This window comes from Saimiri boliviensis, chromosome 16 (genome assembly GCF_048565385.1).
Source record: "Saimiri boliviensis isolate mSaiBol1 chromosome 16, mSaiBol1.pri, whole genome shotgun sequence".
Classification (NCBI taxonomy): Eukaryota; Metazoa; Chordata; class Mammalia; order Primates; family Cebidae; genus Saimiri; species Saimiri boliviensis.
Window position 1 is genome coordinate 66,304,122 of NC_133464.1, and position 24,610 is coordinate 66,328,731.

The following is a 24,610-nucleotide window of genomic DNA, read 5'->3' on the forward strand; positions in this document are numbered from 1 at the left end:
TTCTGAAACTATATCCAGTAGGTTAGACTATGCTCTGTCTTTTGAGAGGAACAAGAATAAAGTGTATTTTCTCATCTTGGCATTATTTGTACTCGGTGGTTTTCCATTTCCAGATGATAGCAAGTTTTCAGAGGCTATCACAGTGTTACTTTCCTGGATTGAACGAGGGGAAGTGAATCGGCGCTCTGCAAACCAGTTCTATTCCATGGTACAGTCAGCCAACAGCCACGTCCGCCGGCTCATGAATGAAAAAGCCACCCATGAGCAAGAGATGGAGGAAGCCAAGGAGAATTTTAAAAATGCCTTAACTGGGATTCTCACTCAATGTAAGTAAAATTTTGGGGGCCATTTTTTTTTGTTGTGATTTTTGCCTTTTCTTTTTCATTAATTTTATTTTTTCATTTGGGGGTAAGTAGTTCAATAATCTCCCATTTTTACTTCATATTCAATGGCAAACTTCATAACCTATTTCATGTTCTGTGGCAACTTGGAAGAACACGGACCCTGCCCTGAGAGTTTACTTCTCAAGGTGAGCAACGTTTCTGTAGCTTTTCCTCAGAACAGCAAGCCTGGCCCCCAGGGCAGGGCAGCTAGAAGCATCTGTGCCTGCTGGAGCCACCACAGTTCATATCAGAGCTGCAGGGCCGCCACTCTTCATCTGCAGGCTGTCCACACAGACCCCTGTGTCCTCCTAGTGCTGACAGTAGGAAGCAAACTTGAACACATTTTCCTTGGGCTCTGTGTAGGAAAAGGGTACCACCAGAAAAACTCCTCAGGATCTTTTATTTGGGTGAGCTGTGGCTGTCAAAACGGCCAACTCAAGAGTAGAGATGTTTTTATCCTTTCTTCATTTGGAAAGCAAATTGCCTTAACTACTTAATGCCTGTGATTTTTTTTTTTTTTAATGTCCAGAGTCTAAATGATGAAGGGGTGTAAATGGGGCTTTCTCTTAGAACAATAGTCAGGGTAATTACCCAGGCTCTATTCCAAAAAAAGGGCGTATATTTTTCTTATGGGCACTCTATCTGTGTCTGTAGTTAATGTCACGGCAGCATAATGCATCACAGCTGCTGATGTTCTCTTGCTTGGTAAAAGCCACTGAATGACACTGTAACAATGCCACGCTCCATTCCGAACCAGGTGCAGGGCCCTATGCGACAGTGACATATGGGGTGTATATATCCATTCTGAAGATAAGTCCTATTTTCTGTGCTATCATGTGCCAAAATGCCTATCATCTCTTTCATCAGTGCAAACACAAGAAATACTGTATCTGTCAGGATGGGGTGGAAGGGTGGACAAAACCAAGATCTTAAATGTACAAATATCTTATATGACTTGATCAAAAGACAGGTTCTGCAGCAGCATAGCATGTCATGTAACAAATTCTCAAATGTGAATTTTAATAAGTGATCAAGTATCCAGCATAAGACCAATCTGTCTTTAAAGAAAAGGAATAGGAAAAATGACTGCTCTGTCTTTACACAGACTGATACCAGACCACCTTACCTAGATTCACCAGCCTTGAGGAGCAGCCCTTTACTTAAGAGTGTATGTCTAGAAACTCTAAGGTTATTAGGATAGAATACAGAGAAGTAATATTAACAGCAGTTTTTAAAGGAGGGAAGAAGAGAATGGATCAGTGGATAGAGGGAAGGTAAGAATGAACTAGTAATGGAGAAAAATGAGAGAGAGTAGAGTAAAACAATTCTAATAATACAGTTTCTGTAAAGTAAGTTATGGTAAGAAGTCATATGCCTGAACAGTGAGATGATTACTGTATGTTTACCTTTCACTGATTGGCATCAATTTTAAATAAGTTCTAATTCCCATGCAGTGTATAGTCCCAACGGGCACAGGAGACCCAATGTTGGCTCTAACAATAAAGATAAGAGGGCAGCAATGGGCTAGAATAGGTGAGAGTTTTCTTTGGCAGTAACTATTGAAAGAGCCACCTATTAAAATGAGGCCCCTATGATGTGGCTGAAAGAACACGACATGTCTACCTGTCATTATACAGCTGTAAGTTGGCCCATATTTGAAGCAACTGAGAAGTGGACAGAAAAGTGTTGCATGGGGGACTACAAATACTTTTTGGTATGAAAACCAAATTGGAAAATGATGTGGAGATTTACAGCAATAATTGGCTTCCAAATGCTGGATGCTGTGTTGAGCATCCAGCCTCAGGCAGCAGTGAAGACCCCAGCCACATTCGCTGGAGGCTACACTTCGGATGCCTAAGCAAGGGAGTAGGCAAGCAGAACCCATGCTCTTCCCAGGGAGGCGGGCTCATCACTCCCTGAGAAGGAGTAAATGAAGGGGTGGAGCAGGGCCAGCAAGATCCTATCTCCTAGAAACCACAGGATTGGAGACTGTCTCTTGGGCACCTCACCTTTGAAATACCAAAAATGAAATCTTTGCTTTTAATCTTCAAACTTGTTCCTTTTCTGGTTTTTCCTTCCCATTCTCATAAATTCTCAAGCCAAAGTCTTGTACTTTTTGTATCTGCCATCTCCCACCACCACAACCTCCATCTAGGTCATCAAGAAGTCCCATTGTTTCTTCCTTCAAAAATATACCCCAATTCAGCACACCCTTCTTCATTTTAACTGCCACCACCCAAGTCAGGCTGTGGTTGCCCGATGTGTCAGTAAGACACGGCATCCACACGTGAGTATCAGAAAATTCTGCCAAACAGTATCTGAAACAAGTGGAAGATTTTTCTCTTCAGACATAGTAAAATCCAGATGTGGAGTGTGTTGGCACTGGTCCAGTGGTTCAAGGCTGCCAGGGCTGAGGTCTCTCTGGTGCTATTTGCTTTTCCTGGATAGTTGTCTATGATGGTTGCTGCTGCGCTTGCCATCACATCTTCTTTTTCCAGGCTGAAATCATGTAAGAAAAGAGGAACAAAGACATAGGAAGGAGTCTCATCATCATAGCAAGAAAGCAAAACTTGCCCAAAAATCCATCCCCAGCTGACTTCCACATATGTCTCATTAGGCAGAATTATGACACCTGGCCATGCCTAACTACAGAGAATGTGAGAAATACAATTTTTGACTAGGCCTCCTGCTCTCCAGAGTGAAACTGGAGTTATCATAATAAGGCAGGAGTGGAAAATGGCTACTAGGAAGAATGTTGCAGTTCTTGCAATACAGAGTGCCTCCCTTTCTACTTCTACTCTAGTTCGTTTGTTTTTCACATTTCATCTGATGCAAATCAGATCATGTCTTCCCCACTTAACATTCCTTGAGTAGCTCCCCCTTGCATTTAGAGAATACTCACTGTCCCTAGCCAACAGAGCTCTCTGTGCCTACCTCTTTAGCATCAGTTATCCTCAGACTCACCATGTATCAACTCCATTGGCCCCCCTCCCCCTGAGCCCATCAAAACGACTTTTCCACCATTTGGCCTTTACACATTGTGTTCCCTCTGCCTGGAGTGCCCTTTCCCCTACTCTGTATGCTTCGCTTTTTCTTATCCTGTAGGTCTTGGCTGAAGGGCCACCTCTTCAGAGAGGTCTTTCTGGTCCACCTCTTGTAGTAGATTCACTATCGCTGCATCTTATTAAGGTCCTTTGTAACACTTATCCAAATGTGTAGTGACTTCATGATATGTCTGCTTTTATTTATTATAGCAGGCATCACAAAGGAGGAGATGTGTCGTTTTTTAGTCATCAATATATATCAAGTGCTAGAACATAGAAATATGAGAGAAATATTTGGTGGATGAGTGTGTGAATGAATGAGTGAATCGGAAGACAGGCAGGAGGGAACCCTGAAACAGTGAGTTCAGAAATTTCTGGTGACCTCATTGAGTAGTTTGGCATTGACATGAGAATCATCTACAGGAAACAAGGTTTCAACTTGCATGTATAATGAAGCAAATCAGAGAAAAAGCTCAACTGCTGTACTTTTATTGGAAATTGCCACACTTTACCAAATTCTTGGTAGGAGGCTAGGAAATATTAGGAGAGTTGGGGTGAACGAATCATCAAAAATTTACGTTGGAGTATCTCCAATTTTAACCATCCAGCAATCTCTGTATTTACCATCTGTCTGTTACTATTTGAGAATCCCCCTTAGCCCTGTAATTTGATTCTGAGAAGTATTTCAGCAGTTGGCAGATATCAACCGAGATTATGAAAATCCTACAGTGCTAGCCAGGGTGTATACATCCCAGCCATGGAGGCTGTGAGGGGCCTTCATTTGAGTCCTTGACAGCCAAGATCTTTCAAGATGACTTGAAGTTGGAAGTTGAGAGATACCCTAAATGTGAGCGTCGGCTAGAATTAAGCCTGTGAGGCAGCACCGGAAGATTGCATATCTCATTGAGCAGCCTCAGAACTTTCCATTCTCTTCTATGTGCTTTTACAAAAAAGTCTGCAAAGAGGAACCCGGTCTGTGAAAATATTAGCAGTAACCTGACTAACCTGGTAGGTGTGTGCACATCTCCTCCTCCTTTAATCTGAATGCATTTCCTTTCCTGTCTGGAGTTTCCCTCCCTCTAGTGGAGCTATATTTGTGTCTCAACCACAATTCCTGCTTTCTACAGCTCTGTTCAGTGTGGCAAGTTGAGTTTGGCGTCAGGACTGTGGGGATGCTTATAAAACAGTAACTGCCAAAGTCCACCGTGACTGACACACTTGCTGCATTTTCCAAAAGCAGAACCAGTCACACCCCATTTGTCTGCCTTAATATTCCTGGCAAGCACCACAGGAATCACATTTTGGCTTCTTCCCTTAGAACGAGATTAGAATTGTTAAGCACGAGTCTTCAGGAGTTGCACTTCTGTTTTCCTTCTCCCAGGTGGCTGGAAATTTCCTGGTTATTCCAGAGCACCCCTAACTGCTCCCTCCCACATAACGGATCTCCCCAGTGTCAGTGCCAAAAGATCTCAGCGTCAGCGACGTTCTTGAAGGCATTCCCTGGTAGCCCGTTCACTAAACAGCCAAGCATGTTGAGAAATTCTTGTGAGGTGGTTTGGAAGCAGGTGTATTGGCCAACTAGCTAACTAGTGGGGCAGGCCTGGTATCCCCAACAGAGGGCTCACTCAGCAACTTCCAGGGAAGCTCAGGTACATTGCAGGGTTCAAAGCATGTTAAAAGCATGTGGGTCCCCTTATGGATTTTGCTGGAAATAGCTAAGTGGTTGAATAGGACAAGGGAAACTTCAGGTGTGACCCAGGAGCTGGATAAGATGCCCCATCTCCTTTCCATGCTTGTGTACTTCTTCTTGCTTTCATTTGGAAAGGATCCATAGGCTCAAATGTTTGGCCTGGATTACTCTCCAGCCATTGAGGAGAAAGAAAGCTGAGATATCATTCCTGACGTTCAGTGCTTAACAAATGTCTTTTGAAAAACATCCCAAGCCATTAATAATAATAACATAAGGAAAAAGTCGTGATTTATTTATACATCTCCTTCAAACTACAGCCGTTACCTTCTATCTTTGATGGCGTTTAGTTCTGTCCATATTTGCGGAAGTTCTAACATCTTTCATATCTCTGGTCTTCACACCAGGACCAGCTATTAAATATCAAGCGGTCATTCTTTTTTTTTTGTCAAAGCCTTGGCTTAAGGTGTCAAGGGACTGTAACTAAACCAAACCAGAAGTTTGGGGAGCACAGCTTCCATGCACTTCTCTGTGGGGTGATTTTTCACTTCTGACCATGGATGTCTAGTTATCAAAGATGTGAGATGAGGACATTGTCTATCCTGCTGTGGCACCTGGGGCTTTCTCTTCCCTTCTGGGCCAGCTGGATAGATCTCATTTGCTAGATACAGAAGAAAGAGAAAATAATTGTCGGCACAGGTAAATCGTCTTTCTCATGTCACCTTATCCCAATAGTACCCTCGTCTCAGCTTTATGTCATTTCTTAACCCGTCCATTTGCCAGGAGCTTCCCAAGGTTTTCCAACTCAGAGACATTGGAGTTTCGATCTTTACTTTTTAAAACTTTATGCTTCATAGGAACTCCCCATAGGCCTGCCCACTTTTAGTTTCTCAGTTATGAACAAGGCTTGTCATTTCGAAGCTCATACAGGATCCGTTTATGAAGTTCAGGAAGCATGGACTGACACATCCAGTTATTAATATGCATGCCAAGATGATGAGTTATGCATGCCTTTTTACAATTACAACACACACCTATCGAATAAAAATTCAAACACGCCATGGTATTCCCATTTTGCTACTTTCCCAATCCTCTTCCTAGTAAGAGAGAAGGCAACAAACTGGAGAAGAGGCAAATGGGAAAGCCAGCAGCAGTGCAGAAGGGTTGGTTAATATTAATCTAAGAATATGTGCCACACATATAATGAGCACGGATTAAAAAGCAGAAATTAGAGAATGTTAGAGCAAAGAGTGGTCTTAGAGGGTTGGGCCAAACCCTTTCATTTCACAGAGGAAGAAAGCAGACATGAGAAAAAGCACAAATTCTTGGCCGTTTAGCAGTTTATGGGCAGATTAGAACCAAGGCTCTTGGCTCCTTGTACAGTTTGCTTTCTAAGTATATGAGCGGGTGTGTGGGTACGTGGTTATAAAATGAAAATATCAGAAGAATATTATAATGTCAATGTACAGTTTACAGGTAGAGTTGGAGAGGTGTGCTGATATCACACTGAGTGTAAATGCTGGTATCTGGCAAGAGAATGAAGTATTTGCCCGGCGCCACCCTCTTTCCTACCTCCACACATTTGCTAATGCTGTTTCCCTTTCCTGAAATATTTCGCCTTCTCCAAGTGCCAAAATTGAAGCCCACTTCTGTCACATTTCCTCCCTGAAACCTTGTTCATCCATGATAAGCCATAACCATCTCCCTGTCACCTGCCTTCTGCGGCACTTGTTAATACTCTCTCCTTGAGCACTTACTTAGCTTCTAATTATTTTATGTGCATCAAGTTTATTGTTTTGTTTGCTTGTTTTTCCCTCTAGCAAGATTGTAGGTTGAATAGAGATACTGGCTGCTTACTGTTCTCTTTTCTACCTCACTGTGCCACTCCTGGACCTGACATAATTATCATAAGCACAAAGAAGACCTCAGAAAAAAATACTGGTTGTTGACCAATCACAGGTGGAAAAGAAGATGATGCTGAAAATTGGGCTAGAACCTAGTAATTGCAAAACACAGTCTACACGTTGTTGCTTTTTAGTAAACCATGATCTCGATGATCTTAGCTCTAATATGCCATTCTCTTTAAAGTAGAGCACACAGCATATACTTTAGTTGAGAATTTTACCGTGGGAGTATTAAGGTACTGTTATGAGTATTATTTCAACCTGGAGATTGGAAAGGTTAGAACTATCATGCAACTTTGCTTTATACATTTGTGGTAGAAAATGACATCAACCTCATGTTAGGTCTTAAAACTGCAAGTGGTGGAAAGACTTCACTAGGCGAAGAGATCTGGTTCTAATCCCAGTTTGACCATTAATTAGCCTTGTGACTTTGGGAAAGTCTTTTAAGCAACTGAAGTCTCCTTTTCTTCATCTCAGTAATAAAAGCGTTTAACTGGATAATCCCCAAAGGCTCCTTTCCACCCATAAGATTCCACAGTGCTTATCATATCAACCATGTGGATCCTTTATTGTCTCTGGATATCTAAACACAAGTATCTGCCAGGACCCAATCATGAGGTTCAAAGCTCCGAAAGTGATCATAGAACAGATGATCAGATATTACTCTGTGAAAATGTTCTGCCTATACCTTGCTGTGAAGGTTACTCCTCTTGGACTACAGTGAATTTTAAGCAACGTTTCGATGTTGCGATTGTGTGCATAGCACTCTGCAGGTGCTGAAGACTGGTCAGAATTATTGGCAAAGACAGCTGCACAGGGCACTGACAGTTTTCCACTGTCACGCCCTCATCTGTCTTCTCAGGTAAAATCGTAAAAGCCTCAGGTGTCTGAATGAATGATTAAATTCATTCCACAAATATTTATTTATCCAGTGCCATTGTGTGCTAAGTGCTAGAGTGAAATGTGAGGGGTTTCTGATCTCTGTGTACGACGATCCCCCTTTTAGGCAGATTGGTGTCCTCGTCCACATTTCTTCTGCCTGAAAAGCTCTTTCTGAAATCATTTACTTTTTAGGAACATCTCAGCCAACATTTTTTATTTCCACCAAGGGAAATTTGGCTTCTATGTCCCCTGCTGTCGAAAAGGAATTTTATGAAGTGTTAAAATGTTTTCCCATGTCGGTGGCAGTCATTGCTATAGTTCATCCATGGGAAGAAAAAAAAAATCCCCATAACTGCTTTAGCAATGTGACAAGTTTTCTATTTCTCTTCAAAATTGTACTGATGGCTGTATTTGCCAATGCATTAAATGCTGGAAACATTATTTCCATTAAAAAAATATCTCTTTGGTCTCAGGGAATAAATATCCAGAGAAAATAATTTGTGTAAAAATTTCAAAATCAAGGATGAGCAGAGAGCATTCTATTTCACAAGATGCCAAAGGTGATGGTGGGGGACAGTATGCCTGCCAGAACTGAAATGAACCTTTTTTTTTTTTTTTTTGAGGGGGAAGGGTAAACTTCCTTTCAGTCTCATGGAAAATATATATATATACTGAGTCAAATAATTATGTTTTTTTAAAAGAAAATATTTTTAATAATACCAAATGTAAGATAGAAATCAAGTCTTATACTGTGGAAGAATAAAGAACTAGAGTGCATGTTAAGTGAAATATAGTAATTCAGGCAAGGTATGGCTTCTGGGAGCTAAAGATGAAAACTCTGTCACTTTGATATGAGCCCGGGTCTATGACTGGGCTCTAGCCACTGCCCCACATCAGGAGAGGGGAGTGTGTGTGGCTAGCATTGGAGGACTCTGGGAAATAGTCGCTGAGTTACACTGGACAGAATCCACACATGAAAACTTTTTTTACAAAAGTTTTTTAAAGCCAGGACACTTTCAAATTGAGGAGAAGTAAGGTGTCAATAAAGCTACTTTACAGCAGAGATGATGTGTTACTAACTCTTTGCATAACTGAAAAAGAAGTACAACTTAGTGTTTGTTTTCCAACCAAAGAAAACTGTGCTCAGGGATAATCATGAAACAGTAGCCACAGACAAAGTGAGAGGATTTCTATTTAAGGAGACAACCCACTTAGGTGTGTAGACACCTTCTACACCAAGGTAGATGTATAACCTGCAAAGCCCAAAATAATTGCTATCTGTTTCTTTGCTGATAAAGTTTGCTAAGCCTTCTTCTAGAGGCTCTCAGAGCCAGAAAGAAGATTAGATATGGTCCAGCACAGCTTCCTTTGTCTTGAGATTCAAACAAATAGACACTTTTTCAGGTCACAAAGCTAGTTAGTGATGGAGCTAGGACTTGACCAACAGGTTTCTCAACTGTCTTCCCTCTGCATGCAACCCCAAAACAGTGTTGTATTCGTGAAAGCACTCCCTTGGCCCCACCTCTGTAAGTTTCCCCTGCTGAGGCTTATTCAATGACTTTTACTTCAAAAAAAGTAGGACAGACTGGATTTTAGATGAAATGAGAAGGCTGAGGGCACACACTGAGAGAAATTGGTTCCAGCCTGGTAGACACAAAAGAAGTAGGGACCTTTTTTCCAGACACTTTTATCCTTCTGCACCGTGGCTCATGCTCCTCAATACACTTTTGTAGAGAGGCAAATGCAGCTTGCTGCTCCATCACAACTTCCAGTGTTTTGCTTGTTTGCTTTGAAAATTCAACTTACCTGCAAGTTTCAGCACAGGGGTCCTTTAAGCCTTTCTTGGCCTCCCTTGGCATCCTCTGCAGCTCCCTTAAGCAGTTCTCATCCTGCAATTCAATCATGTATTTGTTGTCTCCCCCAGGGGCTCTGAGCAGCTCAAGGACCAGCTGCATATTTGGCCCTTTTTTATCCCCAGTGTCTAGTACAGTCTAGCACATTACACACCCCAGAGCTCATAAGACTTTGGCACATCATATTATGGGTATAGGTACATGATTTGAAGTTGGGCAGATGTAATTCCCATTTTTACTTCATCACTTCTAAATATATGACCTTGGACAAGTAAATATACCTCTCAGTAAACCTCAGTTTCTTCATCAGTGAAATGGGCATTCATACTAGCACCTACTTCAGAGGGTCATTGGAAAACTTAAGTAAGATAACGTGTTACATCAGAGGTCCTCAAATTTTAGCATGCCTTGGAATCACGCAGCGAGCTTGTTAGAGCAGTCTATTGGGCCCCATCCCTAGAGTTTCTGCTTCAGTAGGTCTGGCCTCTGGGTGTTTGCCTTTCTAGTGAGTTCCCAAGTGATGCTGATGAACCATACTGTGATAACTACTGTTTTAAATCATCAAGTGTGGTGCCTGGCCCAGTAAGGGCCAAGTAATTAGAAATTGTCTATCACCATTTTATGATTTTTATCACCATTAATGTAGTTAGTGGAGACCCAGAGGAAATCAGTGTTGCCATTTTGAGGGTCACAAAGCAGAAAAGATCCCCAGAAACTAGGTCTCTCCTCCTGCTGCTGTGTGACAGCTCTTACTTAGCATGGAACCAACTGAATACAGGGCAGGCTTAATGAGTCTGGACTTGTTTCTGTTATTTGTAATGGAAACTGCAAACGTACATATCACTGGTACAGACAGTGGGTCTCCATGTAATCCATGTCTTTCTCTCATCTATCAGGAATGGCAAGTTAAGTTTGATCATGCACTGTTGGTAAAGGATACGACAAATAAGCTGGAAAACGCTTCGGGAACATAAATTAGAGTGCAATGTGCCAGTACCTTTCAAAATTAAAACTTTGGGTGCTCTTTTATGTATCCTTTCTACTGCTAAGAATTTTTTATAAAGATACTTACGTAAGGATTTCAGAAGATATGTTGGAAGACGCTTATAAGCAGCCTTATTGATAACATACATATGAATTTCCAAGATAAGTGAAAAAAGCAAGGTACAGAATAGCATATGTAATATTAGCTCCTTTGTGTAAGTAAAACCAGTTTCGCATAGAAAAATATACGCCATTTGTATTATATGCATAAGCTTTTTTTTCTGGATGGGTCTGTTAATAGTGGTTACTGGTTACCTTTCAAAAGAGAAATTGGTAGAGTTGTCAAGATAGGAAGGTAGACTTTTATTTTTCACATTGTCCCCTTTTTCTTCTGTACGTGCATTACTTTCATTTAGTCAGTAGGGGTAATCTAGGCAGGAGACTTATTGGAGTTAAAAAACTGATAAGTGCTATGTGTTTTGAGGAAATACTAGATCTATAATCTCATGGATTTTTTTGTCACTTTCCAAAATTGTTAAATATATGCATTAATAAAGGGCTCTACAATTCCCTGTAGTATACTTGCATTGATACAAACCTTTAAAAGTCACTATATGCCTAATATCCTTCTGTTTTATTTGAATAATTTGATCATTTCTTGCTGGCTTGAAATTTGCTAAAAACATCCTGTTTTTTAATACACTTTTATCAGTATGTTTTTCTTTTTTTAAATTCCACTCCCTAAAACAGAGGTCTCCAACCCCTGGGCCAGTACTGGTCCGTGGCCCGTTAGGAACTGGGTCACACAGCAGCCAGTGAGCAGCAAGTGAGTGAGCATTGCCGCCTGAGCTCCGCCTCCTGTTAGATGAGCAGCGGCATTAGATTCTCATAGGAACGTGAACCCTATTGTGAACTGTGCATGCAAGGGACCGAGGCTGCACACTGCTATGGGAATCTAACTAGTGATGATCTGAGGTGGAACAGTTCTATCCCAAAACCAACCCCCACCCCCATCTATGGAAAGTTGTCTTCCACGAAACCAGTTCCTAGTGCCAAAAACATTGGGGTGCTGCCCTGAAAGAAACAAATATCTGGCCTCATCTAGCCAGGAAGTTCAGAAATATGATGTCTGCTGGTGGTGGTTTGGCCTCAGTTTTAAGAGGGCTGTAATGGACTCACGATGTCACATGAGGCCTTTTTTTTTTATATGCATCTCAAGACAAAACCCCAGAATGCCCTTTTCCCTCCTTAATTTGAAATTCTGGTCCATTCCTCCTTAAAGTATGGGTTTGGCCGTATTCATTCTCTGTTTCCTGGGCTTTCTGCCAGGCTGACTGGCAGCTCCTTCGTGCTCAGGACCCAGAACCCGAGTGAATGTGCTGGAGTCTGTCTGGGAATCTCTTTTATAGCAGCTTCCTCTTATGTGCTGTCCGACACTTACCGCTCCTCCCTTGGACGTTGTCTTGCTCCTCTGGGTGTCCTGAGAGCTGGAATCACTTACCGCATTCCCTCCATTATAATTCTTCAGTCTAGAGCCAAGGCTCGCCTATTCCAGCACTACATCTAAAGCCTTATACTTTTCTTTTGTCCCTTCTCCCCTAGCTGTTAGTATTTAAAAACAACAAAAACAAGCTGGGGTGGGAGAGGTCAACTATTTCATTTGTGTTATATGCCTTTGAAAATCTCTCATGAGCTATTCATAGAGGATTTGGGAAAATGTTATCCCTTAAAGGAAAAAACAAATTCCTCTGAACCCTACAGAGTTAAGGCTCTATCATGAGCCTAGATAGCATTAAGAAACAAAAATTAAGCTTGGGAGATTTGTTTGAGGTGCTTTATTTAGGCAAGCCTATTGCCTGTAAGGACTTAATCAGTTTCTCCAGATATTTGGGACACTAACTGGATTAAGACTCTTTCAGTGCTGTTTAGCTGGGACAAGGAATACAGGAGGTGCAGGGCCTGTAAGAAAGAACACATTCGGCAGGACATGAAGAGAAAAGGGCTGCGTTTGTGTTCTCTGGAGGACCCTAACCTTTCTCTTTTATCACTTCCCATGCATTCCTGCCCAGAGCTCAAAACTCAGGTGTCTTGTGCAGCCCGGAAATCTGAACTTTTGTGCTCAGTGGCTGCTTTTTCCCAGGGAGTTTGCTTCAGTGTGGACTGTTTCTGGATAGAAGGATGGCCTGTTCTGAGCTTTCCCTCCCTGAAAGACTAAAGTCTGTTGCGTCTCATGATGGTCTGTAAAGTTCTCTATCAGTAAGAAGTGTGCTGTAAACTCACCAAATGTCCAAACATTTTGGGGTTGGGAAAAATGCAAAAAATGTTGTTAAATTAGTCTTATGGATTTGTTTCAAATTGGAAGCATGTAGACATGTATGTGTGTAACACGTGTATGTTCAGTGAGGGTATGTATCTCCATACAAACACGTGTGTAAGTGAATGAATAACCACTAGTGAGGGTTTGCAGCTGAATGGAGTGATTAGCAACTTCATCAGGGCTCCGTTTATCCTGCCCTTAGGGTCATTTATAGCTGCTGGGTATACTAGGGACTCTACTGTGATATCTAAGACTGGCATTCAGGCGTATTTCTGAAGAATTTATCATTTCTACTTTTCTTATGATCCTCAAATAACCTAATTTAGGCAAAAAATTCAAACAGAATTGGGGGAAAGATTTGCAAAGTGTGAGGGGGTACATTTAAATTTTCTGATGGAGCGCTCTCTCAGTTGCTAATAGAAATTTGGGAAAATGTTAGCCCTCAAGGAAAAAACAATTTACCTGCAAAACTTTCGAGTATACTTTCTTGAATAAATCAGGTGGCAATCGGAACAGGATCTCTGCTTTTTATCTGAGACAGGATTGTGTGGGGTCTCTGGCCACCGCTCTGTAGACTGCTGAGGTGGTGAAGGCGTTGGATAGGGAGTTGATCTCAATTTGTTCTGCCTGCAGCACAAAGTAAGCCGCTTGTTTTAAACAAATGCCAATGCTGTCTTGTTTGCTGGTTATAACTTTCTCTGAGAAGCAAAGTTTTGAAGAGCCTGTTAGGATAGTAACTACTTAACATAGAATAAGTAGTACAAATTATACCAGAGAAGTAGTAAGTGGTCATCTGATTCATGGGATTCCTCTCTGGTGGTTCCTACTGTAAGCAATGAATAGTGTATTTACGTCAATCCCCGTAGTCGTCTTGATTTATGAGTTTGAAAATAATGCTGTCTTTGAATGACATTCATTAGGGCATACTCTTAGAGGTGCTTTTTCTCTAATGCTCATGAATTAATGCTGAGCCAAGCAATCCTCCAGAGTCCTTTTTGTGTGTGTGCCCAAGAACTTCCATTTGCAAGACAAATAGCTGGTTCAGGGACAGTGTGTGCAGCAATGGGAGAAGTAAACTGGGACATGTGAGCGTAGTTGCCAGACCTCAGCTGAATTACACAGTTATTGGGTTTTTGTTGGATTTTGTCTTGTTTTGTTTTGCTTTTTGATTGGTATAGGGAAAAAAGTGTAAAAGTTCATAAGAAAAGTATACAATTAAATCCCACTTAGTCTTACATCTAATTAATTACCCTTTTTAAAAAGAATACAAGAAATTGAGAATGGTCCAGAAATTTTCCGATCCATCTCTTTGAATTCTGACTCCTTTCTGAACCCCTAATCCGTATTTCAGCCCCACTTGGATGGCCTTCAGGCATCTCAAACTCAGCATGTCCGAAAGCAGATTCCTCTTCTTTCTCAGCCCTCACCCGTGCTTGTTCATGTAGTTTGGAACGTACTTCCCAGCTCCAGTCATTGTGACCTCCCATCCCTCTTCCTCTTCCCATGTAGCAAGTCAGCTGCCTCCTCCTATGAAGTCTCCCTGTCGAATGGCTGCCTGTGCCACACTCCGCACCAGAGCCTCTGCCTTAATTCATTCCACTGTAATTCCTCCCAAGCCAATTCTACAATATAAAGTTTCTAATCAGAGAAACTTTGCATGGTCCTTCTTAATTCATACTTAGCACTAGCCCCAGCTCCACAGCTCCTTTCACTCATTCTCCCACAACTCTATACCAGCCTTTGAACAGGCCATCCCTGCCTTCTCTGCCTAGCAAGCATTGCTTCACTATTTAAGACTTGGCAGAAATGTTGCTTTATTTGTGGAATGTTTTCTAATCCCACTCATCTACTTAGTTACTCTCTTCTCTGTGTCCTCAAAGCTGTCATCTGTGCCTCTCTTGCACAGGATAATTACCTGCTTGTCTTTCTTTCTCTTTTGAAACTATGATTGCATCAAGGACAGGACTGGGCCTTGATCATACGTTTCTAGCAATTAATCATGTTCCTAGTACCTAGTAGGAATCCAGATGTTTGTTGAATGATGAATCAACTGAACTTATGCCCTGGGATATGGTAATAATGTGTTCTAAGTGACTGAGGCACTTAGCCACAAACAGGAAATATTCTAATAGCACATGGCTTGAGTAGATATTAGGGGATCTCCTTTTACTCCTAAAGCTGTGCACTATTGGAAACGTTACTCCTTAAAGGAAAAACAAATTCCTCTGTACCCTACAGAGTGAAGGCTCTATCATGAGCCTAGATAGCATTAAGAAACAAAAATTCAGCTTGGGAGATTTGTTTGAGGTGGGCCTTAGTGCTTTCTATTCTATACTCCTCCAGGTGCATTGCTAGTCTCTCTTACCTTCCTTCTCCCCGACCCCTTACACATTTTTATGAACAGATATACTTTTCTTTAGTTTTTTTTTTTTTTATTAACAGCCTTCTCTGATTGATGTCAGAATTTTCACTATTCCCACCCAAACAGTCTCAACCCTTATTGTCCTTTCCCCTTAGGACTGGTGAGAGGACACCATAGTTCTTCCCCTTCTAAAGGATGCCAAAGAGCTCTGTTGTTATAAGCAATGAAGCCCATTACTCTTTTAATAACCTCTTTTATTAACTACTCCTGCCAGCCTAGATTTGGGGCTGACTGTTCTGTGTTGCCCCTACAGAAGGCAGCTGAAATTCCCAATGATCCCAGCCTGTGTACAGACAAAACAGAAAAGCCCCAGTGATCTGCCAGAACAGATTCTCTCTTCTGCTGGCCATGCTGCAGGGCAGCCAACCAGAGCACTAAGGGTCAGTGGTGAGCCAAGGCCAGCACTGAGAGCAGCCCCAGGTGTTTATTCTGGTATTTAGTTTTTCCAGGCGAGGTCGGGGAGGGAAGCCACATGTGCCCAACGAGAGTATGAGCCAAAGTGAAGGCAAATCCTCCTCTTAAAATTGAGTGAAATAAATTCATCATGTGACATGATGACAGGTTTTGCTAAATAAGGAGATTTGGGGTTGGTGTTCTCCTGAAGTGGAAAATAGTAAAAATGTTAATAGTAAAAAGATAAAAGCCCGCTGTGAAAATTAGCTATAGATTGAGAAGTAGTTGCTCATCAGCATACAAAATATTCACAATATTGTAAGTGAATGGAATTTGCTTTTTTCTTTCTGCTCCATTATACACTTATTTTGTGTGCTCATTTAAAAAATTATGGCACCAAGTGTTCTTCTGTGAGGATTAATCTATTGTTCTTTGACATTCTTTGGACACCAGAAGATTTGGAAGAGCTTTGATGTCCTTTTTTATAATAGAGCCTTGGGAATCACTTATGAAAGATTTATGTTGATAAGGTGTTAGAATCCTTGAGAACCTAATTTTAACCATGCCTTCCTAACTAAAAATTTAGAATTTTAGTTTTAATCATATGATTAATTCAGTGCTTTAATTTCCTTCATCTCATGCTTACTGGATCAATAACTGTTTAAGGAAGATTAAGTCTACAGTTAGTTGGCCCCACCCCTAACACCCACTACTAAGTGCCCATGCCTTTGTCTAGGTAGTTTTGTTCACAACCTCTCAGCATTTACCAGTCCAGTAGCACCAGGTCTGGAAGCAGCAGAAGTGCTAAATTAAGTCAAGATGGTAAAGCTAGAACTTCAAGTGGTTTGGGAGCCAGAGCCTTATGAAAGTGACAATGGAAGGTGATCATGAGGAGCTATGGAGGGCGCCCTATGGTGGTTGAAATAAGACCTGCATGCCAGTGCCACTGGTTGGGTGAGCTTTGGTCTGTCTTGAAGTGGAGGCTGTGGTTCCTGTTCCCTGCCAGAGGGCTGGAGGGCTGGCAGCAGTCAGTGCAACAGGGGGAGAAACAGGAGCCAAGGAGGAAGAATGACTCCCTGAGATTGAGGGGAGATATGGCATGGCTGTTTATTGTCCCAGCTTGGAACTTGGACATGATAATGTCTTGAGAGGACTGCAGTTGAGTCCTTGAGATAGAGACCAAAAGGAAAAGTGATATATGATTGGCTCTTCCTCGTTCAGCCACTTCTCCCTGGCTTCATTTCTCCATACCCAACCTGGCATTACTTTGTATATCTGGATGCCAACACCAGTGTCTGTATATCTATAGATCTAGGTATATAGATAGACCAAATCACATATGGAAACAACAGCTAAAGAATGCTTGGAAGTAGATGCCCATGCCCTTTCCCAGTCATACTTAGAATCTGTTTTAACCTAAAGTTATGGAGGCAGACTTGAAGGGAGACATCCCCAACCTTGCTAAAATGTAAGTACAAAAGGCACAAATTGGATGGATATTGATGATGTTGTTTCTATTGTGACATCATCCATAGACTCCTAGTGTCTTTGCTTTGCTTCCCTATAGTGATCACAACATAAATTACTTGTCTTGTTTGACTTCCTTGTTCACCAAAGTTGAGCAGATTGTGGCCGTTTTCAACGCTTCTACCAGACAAAAAGCTTGGGACCATTTCTCGAAAGCCCAGCGCAAGAACATAGACATTTGGCGAAAGCATTCTGAGGTTGGTGATTTTATTATTACTTTTTAACCACCATCACACAGCTGGATTGGCAGAGAATAGCGTGGCTGCAGCCATGATGGTTTCTGTTACAGTGGGCAGTCTGCCTGCCATTGTCTGGTCTCACTGTCAGCTCCAAATGCAGCTGAGATTTGTTCCTTGTCCAGAAAAGCAGCTGACTTAACACTTATGAGAACAGAGTGTTTTTCTCCCCTGCTATGGGAGAAAATAATTTTTCCCATTCATAGTAAAGATCTCAGAAGTAAACCAAGACACTTTGCCTAGCAAATTATTTTGAAGAAAAATGTAACTTACAATAGAAAACTGGCTTTTAAAGACAGAGGGTTGTTTTTTTTTTTTTAAGTGTTCTACATGATGCTGACAGTTTGCTCTTTGGACAAGTACAACTTTCTGTCCATATTTTCTCATCATAATCTCCTATGCTAGCCAGTAAATCCTATTACACTTCTCCCCAGAGCCAATGTTGTAAGGGGAGTAAGTATCTAGGCCAGCTGGGTCCACCCATCGGCATTCATGCATGTGTGAAGTGTGAGTATCTACCCCCAAGAGAACAGTCTAGAACTTGACCTCCTAGTCACCTAGAAGGACCAAAATGTGTCATTAGTCATTGGTCGTCCAGCTGTTATTTTTAACTCCACAGAGTAGTGTACCCTTTGAACCTGTACTTTAAAAGTAAGTATACTGTCTTTGCTTCTTTTTTTTAAATGAAAGAACGTTTTTCATTTGGATGCCTCTCCATCTCTAGCATGTTAATCTTAAAGTTCTCTAAATGATATTCCCCTCTTTCAAAATTCCAAACTTATGGAAGGTAAGGTTTATTTATTTAATGATTTTGGCTCACACTTGTAAAATAAGTATTTTATATAGAATTTAAGGAACCACAGAGTACTATGATATCAATCATTTGGGTAGCATTTTAAGTGCCCATTAACTAATGCTAAATTACAGTTGAATACCAATAGCACTAGATGTAACATCCACATGAATACCAAATGAATTCTTTATTATCACTGTTATTATGGTGAATACCGAATGACTTCACAATAATGTGACACTTAAAATGCTAGTGCAATTTATTGTTAAGAAGGACATTTTTAATTTTGTTCACTAATGCCTAAGGTGGTGGGTGACTGATACAGTTCTGTTTTTCTGTTCAGGACTATGAGTAAGGAAGAGGTGGGATTTCTCTCTAATTTTTCAGGGGCCAGAAAAATGAAGGATGCTTTCCTGGTGTTCTCCCTGACTCTGACCTAAGACCCAGGTCCAGGTTGATTTTCAGGATTGAAAAAGAGTCCTCTGTGTGTGATGCAGTATACAAACTGAGGGTTATGAAAATACAAATTGGAGTTCATAAATGATGCTTCAGATTCGGGAATGATCAGTCCGTGAATTATTTATTTCTTCACATAAAAACCAAACATGATTAAAAGGAGTGTTGAGAGACAGGCTGGTGGCCTGATAATAAACCTGAGCATAAAAAGGCCATCATTAGAATGTGTCAGCAAATGTCACTTACTGATCTGAATCACGCTTCCCACCACATCTGTCTCAACTTTTCACCTTTGCTTAGCCCTGCCTCCTCCCGTGGGTACAGTGGGGAGTAGAACGTGTGAAGGCTTCCATGCGGGCCTAAGGAAGCCTGCTTGCTTTGCTTGGTGCTAGGAGGCAGAAGTGAGGCTCCAGAGGGACAGATGGAGTGCAACTGTCAAAGGTGCTCCTGCGAAGGATCTTTGTGCCTTCCTGCTACTCTCCCCACCTCTTTTGACATACGTTAGGACACAGAATTCTAAATTAGCTGTGATTTTCTTTCCCGCATGTCACTTAATTGATTAAATACCAGTTGGTAATTTAACATTGCGGATGATTTCTCAGTTGCGTATAAGCTTGATAATTGGCTTGATTTTTTTCCCACATTCCAATGTACAGCATCTGTTAATTATCTGCAACACCTCTACAGAGTTATTAGAGTGTACTAGTGATTTAATGCTGAACCGGAGGCACCCTGTGGAAACACCCTCAGCTTTTTTTTTTTTCCTCAATTTTTTTTCATTTCCACCACCCTTTCCCACAAGAACAACTTCCATATGACAGTGTGTCATTAATCTCAGGGACTAAACAACAGGCCCTTTCAGCCTCATTTATTCTTTCCACCTGACTTTTCCTTGTTTCAAGTGTTTTCAGGCCACCTCTTTGGGAATTGGGCTCTTTGTCAGTAGAAAAATTAGCTGTCCACAGCCTAAAAATTTCCCCACTAATCACATGTGACACCCACCTCCAATGCCTGATGGTGTTATTTAAGATGGAATTGGCACCTGTTTCTTCTGGGTGGCATAATCAAATAAGGAGGCCTTGTCTGCCGTCCCTCTGGCCTCTTAGGTCTGCCCTGTGATTGGTGCCCCTGACCCCACCCCAGACCTTGTCTCTCTGCTTTCCTCCTTCCCTGTCCTCTGCAAGGGTGATTCCCAGGGTACATTGTTGATCATTCAAATGCTGTTAGCAATAAATAATTTCTTCTCCATCGTGCTGTAGTTAAAATCTGTGCGCTAAGGAGAGTAAAGAATTGAGAGAACCCATAACATGAAGTGATATATGCATGTCTATCAAATGGGCACTGGAACCATGTTTAAAGTCATACCACTAATAAATTAGATGTAGTAATTTACTTTTATTGTTACTCATATGTTTATTGATCATAAAATGAAATTATTTTAACTTTGACTTTTATTTAGAGACTTTACAGAGGGAAAAAGCATAAGGGAGCCTTTCCCGTTTTAAGTATTTCTGAAGACAGTACATGTAAGAGAACAGAATGAATAAGGAAGGATTCACAAATATGTAATACACAGCTTGATACAAAATAATATAAATATTTAGCAAAAGTGATTACAGTGTCCTGATTTTAGGCACAGTAGTAAGAAATTTACTGTATAATTCTTTACTCTTTACAATGAGTTTTTACAAATGCTATTGCATTCAAACAGCCTTGTATTGTTATTCCTCCTTTGTGAGTGAATAGACAAAGTCTCAAATAAATTAAATAACTTGATTGTAGTCACTCCCCTAATAAGTGGAGAAAGTAAGATGTGATCTTAAAATCTGTGGCTCTAAACGTGATGCTAAGGAACCGTTACAACAAAAACAATAGCCCCTGCGTGACCATGTGCAGTACAAAAGAAAAGGCATCTGTCTGTGTTTTGTTCCATAACATGTTACTAATTTTAAATGTAGTTGATGGTGTATGTGTGCTTATATGTGTGTGTATGTGATCACACGTGTGCATACACACATGCAGGGGCACCATGTTTGCATGAGAAATAATAATTTCCGGCATTATCAACTTAGCAAACCAAGTGTCTGGCATGATACTAAGTATTGTACATGCATTAACTCATTTCATCCTCAAAACTATTTTTATCATAATATTCCAGTGAGCAATTTATGTTAATAGAGATGAAGAATTCTTTCTAATATCACACACAGTGGGTCAGTGGTAGAATAGTGCTTTTTAAAATTCCACTGTTAATGTTCTTAACCGTAAGTTCTAGGTCCTTAGTGTACATATGCCAGCCATGTAACAGATATTTTTATGTAGTCTTTGCAGCTCTGCCAGGTGAATGTTATTATCCCCTTTGTACAAATGAGGAAATTGAGACTCAAGAGAGATTAAATAATTTGCTAAAGAGCCCTTAATTAGGCATAGGTGAGCAGGGATTAATCTCAGCCTGACCTTGGTCTATCCTCTACCCCCTACCCTCCAGAACCTCCTTTAGGTTAGGTGAGGCTATATTTGGGAGATAAAACCTTTGGATTCTGAATGTTAATATTATCAGTTATATACACCCAAAGACCATTGGGGAAAGTCATATGTGTCTATGACTCTGACATTTGGGTATCCTCTACTTGCAGGAGCTCCGGAATGCTCAAAGTGAGCAGCTCATGGGCATCCGCCGCGAAGAAGAAATGGAAATGTCTGATGATGAGAATTGTGACAGCCCTACAAAAAAAATGAGAGTCGATGAATCAGGTAATGCCAGTAACTGCCACAGACCCATGAGGTATCATAATGATCTTCCAAATCTCAGATGGGGAATAAGTATTGGGAAATGGCCCTATAACTCACTTTTATTTGAATTATACTAAACTTTCATCTTTGAGTGACTCTGCTTTTTATTAATAGAACTTTAAACTCCTTCTTAGGAACAGAGTGATTTAAATTGCTCCGGTTGTTTCTCTGTATGTAGATCTGGGGCCATTATGCTTTTTTTCAGGGATATTTGCCTGTTTCCTTAAAAATCCTTTTCCAGAGCATGGCAGCCACAGCTGATGCTAAAAGACGGATAAAATTTGGTTTTAGTCAGTATACTTCTTACATGGGAATTGTTTAATCCCCCTGAAGAAGCTTTCTAGCTCCTGAGCCAAGATGCTGGAGAATTAGACTTCTTTTCACATAAATCTTCTTTCACCTAACCTGTATTTAAAAAGCTGGCCCCATTTGCTATCAAGCTAGGGGTGTCACTCCTTGGGTTGTAAAAAGAAGAGAAGCTTAGAGAGAATCTTGCTTGGTGTGCTTTGTCTAATGGGAGATGCTAATTTAGAATGCTCTCATTGAATTATATGTAAATCCATTGGTATTATAAAAGCGGGCAAGGGAAAAGCTCATTCAGAACATGAGACACCAAGGAAGACTGCTTGTCTGAGTGGAAAGGTATCGTCTAAAGGACCTAGGAAGAACTGTAATTGCCATGATTGCCAAAAAAGGAAATGACAGGGATGGTATAGATTTGATCTGTCTCCTCATGTGTACGAGTGAATAAAACACACATCTGTTACAGACTCTTTAGCAGAAAGATTGCAGGTGACCAGGAGTCAAGAATCTTTGTTAATTTATTAAGAAGCCAGAATCAAGATTCCAAAAGGATCAGGTCACCAAGACGGCAAAGTGGTCAGGATGTTCTGTTTCTCTGGGGCTGTAGAAGAGAATGTCAGGGGTGCGAGGGGTGATCATAAGAAAAAGCTCCTGTATACAGGCATATATAGAAAGGCTTTAATTTCCTTAAAGTAGTGGTTATCAGTCCAGTAGCATCAGCATCATCTAGGAACTTACTAGAAATATAAGTTAGCGGGCCCTACCCAAGAGCTACTGAATCAAAAACTTCTAGTGAGTTCAGGGGTGTGGGCAAGTGAAATCCAGCAGTCTGTGATTTAAGCCCTATGGGAAATTCTGATGCATGCCAAAATTTGAGTACCACTGCCTTAGAAACTTTCCCTTTCACCCTCAAATTCAATTCATTTTAATCTTCCAGAAGCTTAGCATACAGCCAGCACTGTGCCACTATTTTCTGAAGCCGTATGTCCTTTGTCTGAAAAATGAACCTAGCACTTATGTGTCAATGATGTATGTCTCCTACTAAGCCCACATCAGATTCCTCAGGACTGCTTTACTCTCAGGTTTGTTTATTTGAGGAGACCACCTTCCTCACAAGATCTCTATTCTCCAAACCTTAACATAGCAAAAGAAGGGAATCAAGGATTTGTGTGAATTTCTTAAATTCAACGAGATCTTCAAATAAAGAAATATTTTTTTTTTGTCAAAAGCGCTTTAATCCTTTGTGAAGCTTCTGGATGAGGGGCAAATTGACATGAAACTTGGATTCTTAATATGCTGACAAGGTAGGTGTAGGAGAAAAGAGCTGCATCAGTCAGAAGTTCTGATTTGAACCTGTGGCTTTTTGTTTGTTTGGGTGATGTTTCTTTTTAAATAGCTTGTCAGATTCCCCAGTAAGAATTGTATATAATTTCATAGTCTGCTTAGGATAGGACCAGAATAATGATGACTCTGAACAGTACGCTCACTGACGAGGTCTTGCAACACGTACATGCCTATAGAATCGGGGGCTGGCTTATCCCCCGACACCTCTCTTGGTTTATTCCCCAGGCATCTGATGAGAGCATGAAGTAGAGCCTGAACTTTCAAAACACTTTCACCAGTCTTGTTACTTGGTCAGCCGAATTAATGAGCAAAGAGCAGGGCATGTTGTGTACCAGGTTCTGAGGGAAGAGATGAAAGGACTGGAGTTCAAATGCCAGGCCCTGAGGAGTTCAGAGTCTTTTCGTACTTTTCAAAATGAGATGGACCAGAGATCATGGCATGTGGTTTCTGAAGAAAGGACAGGACTGATTAAAGAGAAAGGAAGGCAACTAACCTTTTTTATTCCACGGGGCCCTGAAGATCTGGCCCAGAGACAGGCACTTGTTTTCCTTTCAGCCCTGCTTATTTGGGGACACAGCCTGACAGCAAGAATTCCCATCTGGTCTTTTGTTCAAACCTCAGACAAATCCCTGCTAACTGTTGCTTGAAGGGGAAGGATGGAGGCCATAGCCCGAGGGAAACACCTTCCAGCGGTATCTCCGTAGGTGACACATCACTTGTTTTTAGGTACACATTTCCATCTGCCAGTCACCTACATAGAAGCAGTCCTCTCGAAATGTAGCACTCTGATTCACTAACAGGGGAATTGCCAGTGCTGAAATGAAATTCAAGTCTCCATCCTTTAAGGAATCCCTTGCCAATTTCCTCTCCGCTGCAACAGTGGGATTTTGCCCCAGACCTCCTGGGTAGTAGCTGACCCAGGAATTCTTGGAAATTCCGGAAGAGAATATCTTTCATTTGTCACCTCCCTGTGCCATCTCTGGTCCCCCAGGGCCAGCTTTGCTTGTCATCTCCATACTCAGACAAAAACTACCCTGTAATGGGTTTTATTTTGGGGGGCAGGGAGGAGATGGAAAGAATTGACTTGTTTGGTATTTAGAAATGACTTGTTTAGTGTTTAGAAAAGGCATAATTTATTGTGTAAGGACTTGTATGATAGTTTGGGTTTACTTTTTAAAAAATAATCCAATTTCAATATATCTTCGCTGTTTTGGATATGAAGAATAATTTCATTGTACTTTTACTTTTTACCACATATAATAATTTGCAATATGCCTTTAGCTATGATT

The 24,610-nt window shown here is 41.1% G+C and overlaps 1 protein-coding gene across 18 annotated transcripts in view; it reads left to right on the plus strand.

The window, feature by feature from the left end:
- ENOX1 (ecto-NOX disulfide-thiol exchanger 1) overlaps positions 1-24,610 on the plus strand; it is a 616,720-nt gene that overhangs the window by 448,322 nt on the left and 143,788 nt on the right. For all 18 annotated transcript variants that reach the window (XM_074387775.1, XM_074387776.1, XM_039473378.2 and 15 more), the window contains 3 exons: positions 114-326; positions 17,487-17,593; positions 21,518-21,635. In XM_074387775.1, coding sequence (XP_074243876.1) covers positions 114-326; positions 17,487-17,593; positions 21,518-21,635 — 438 coding nt within the window. The remainder of the gene's footprint in view (positions 1-113; positions 327-17,486; positions 17,594-21,517; positions 21,636-24,610) is intronic.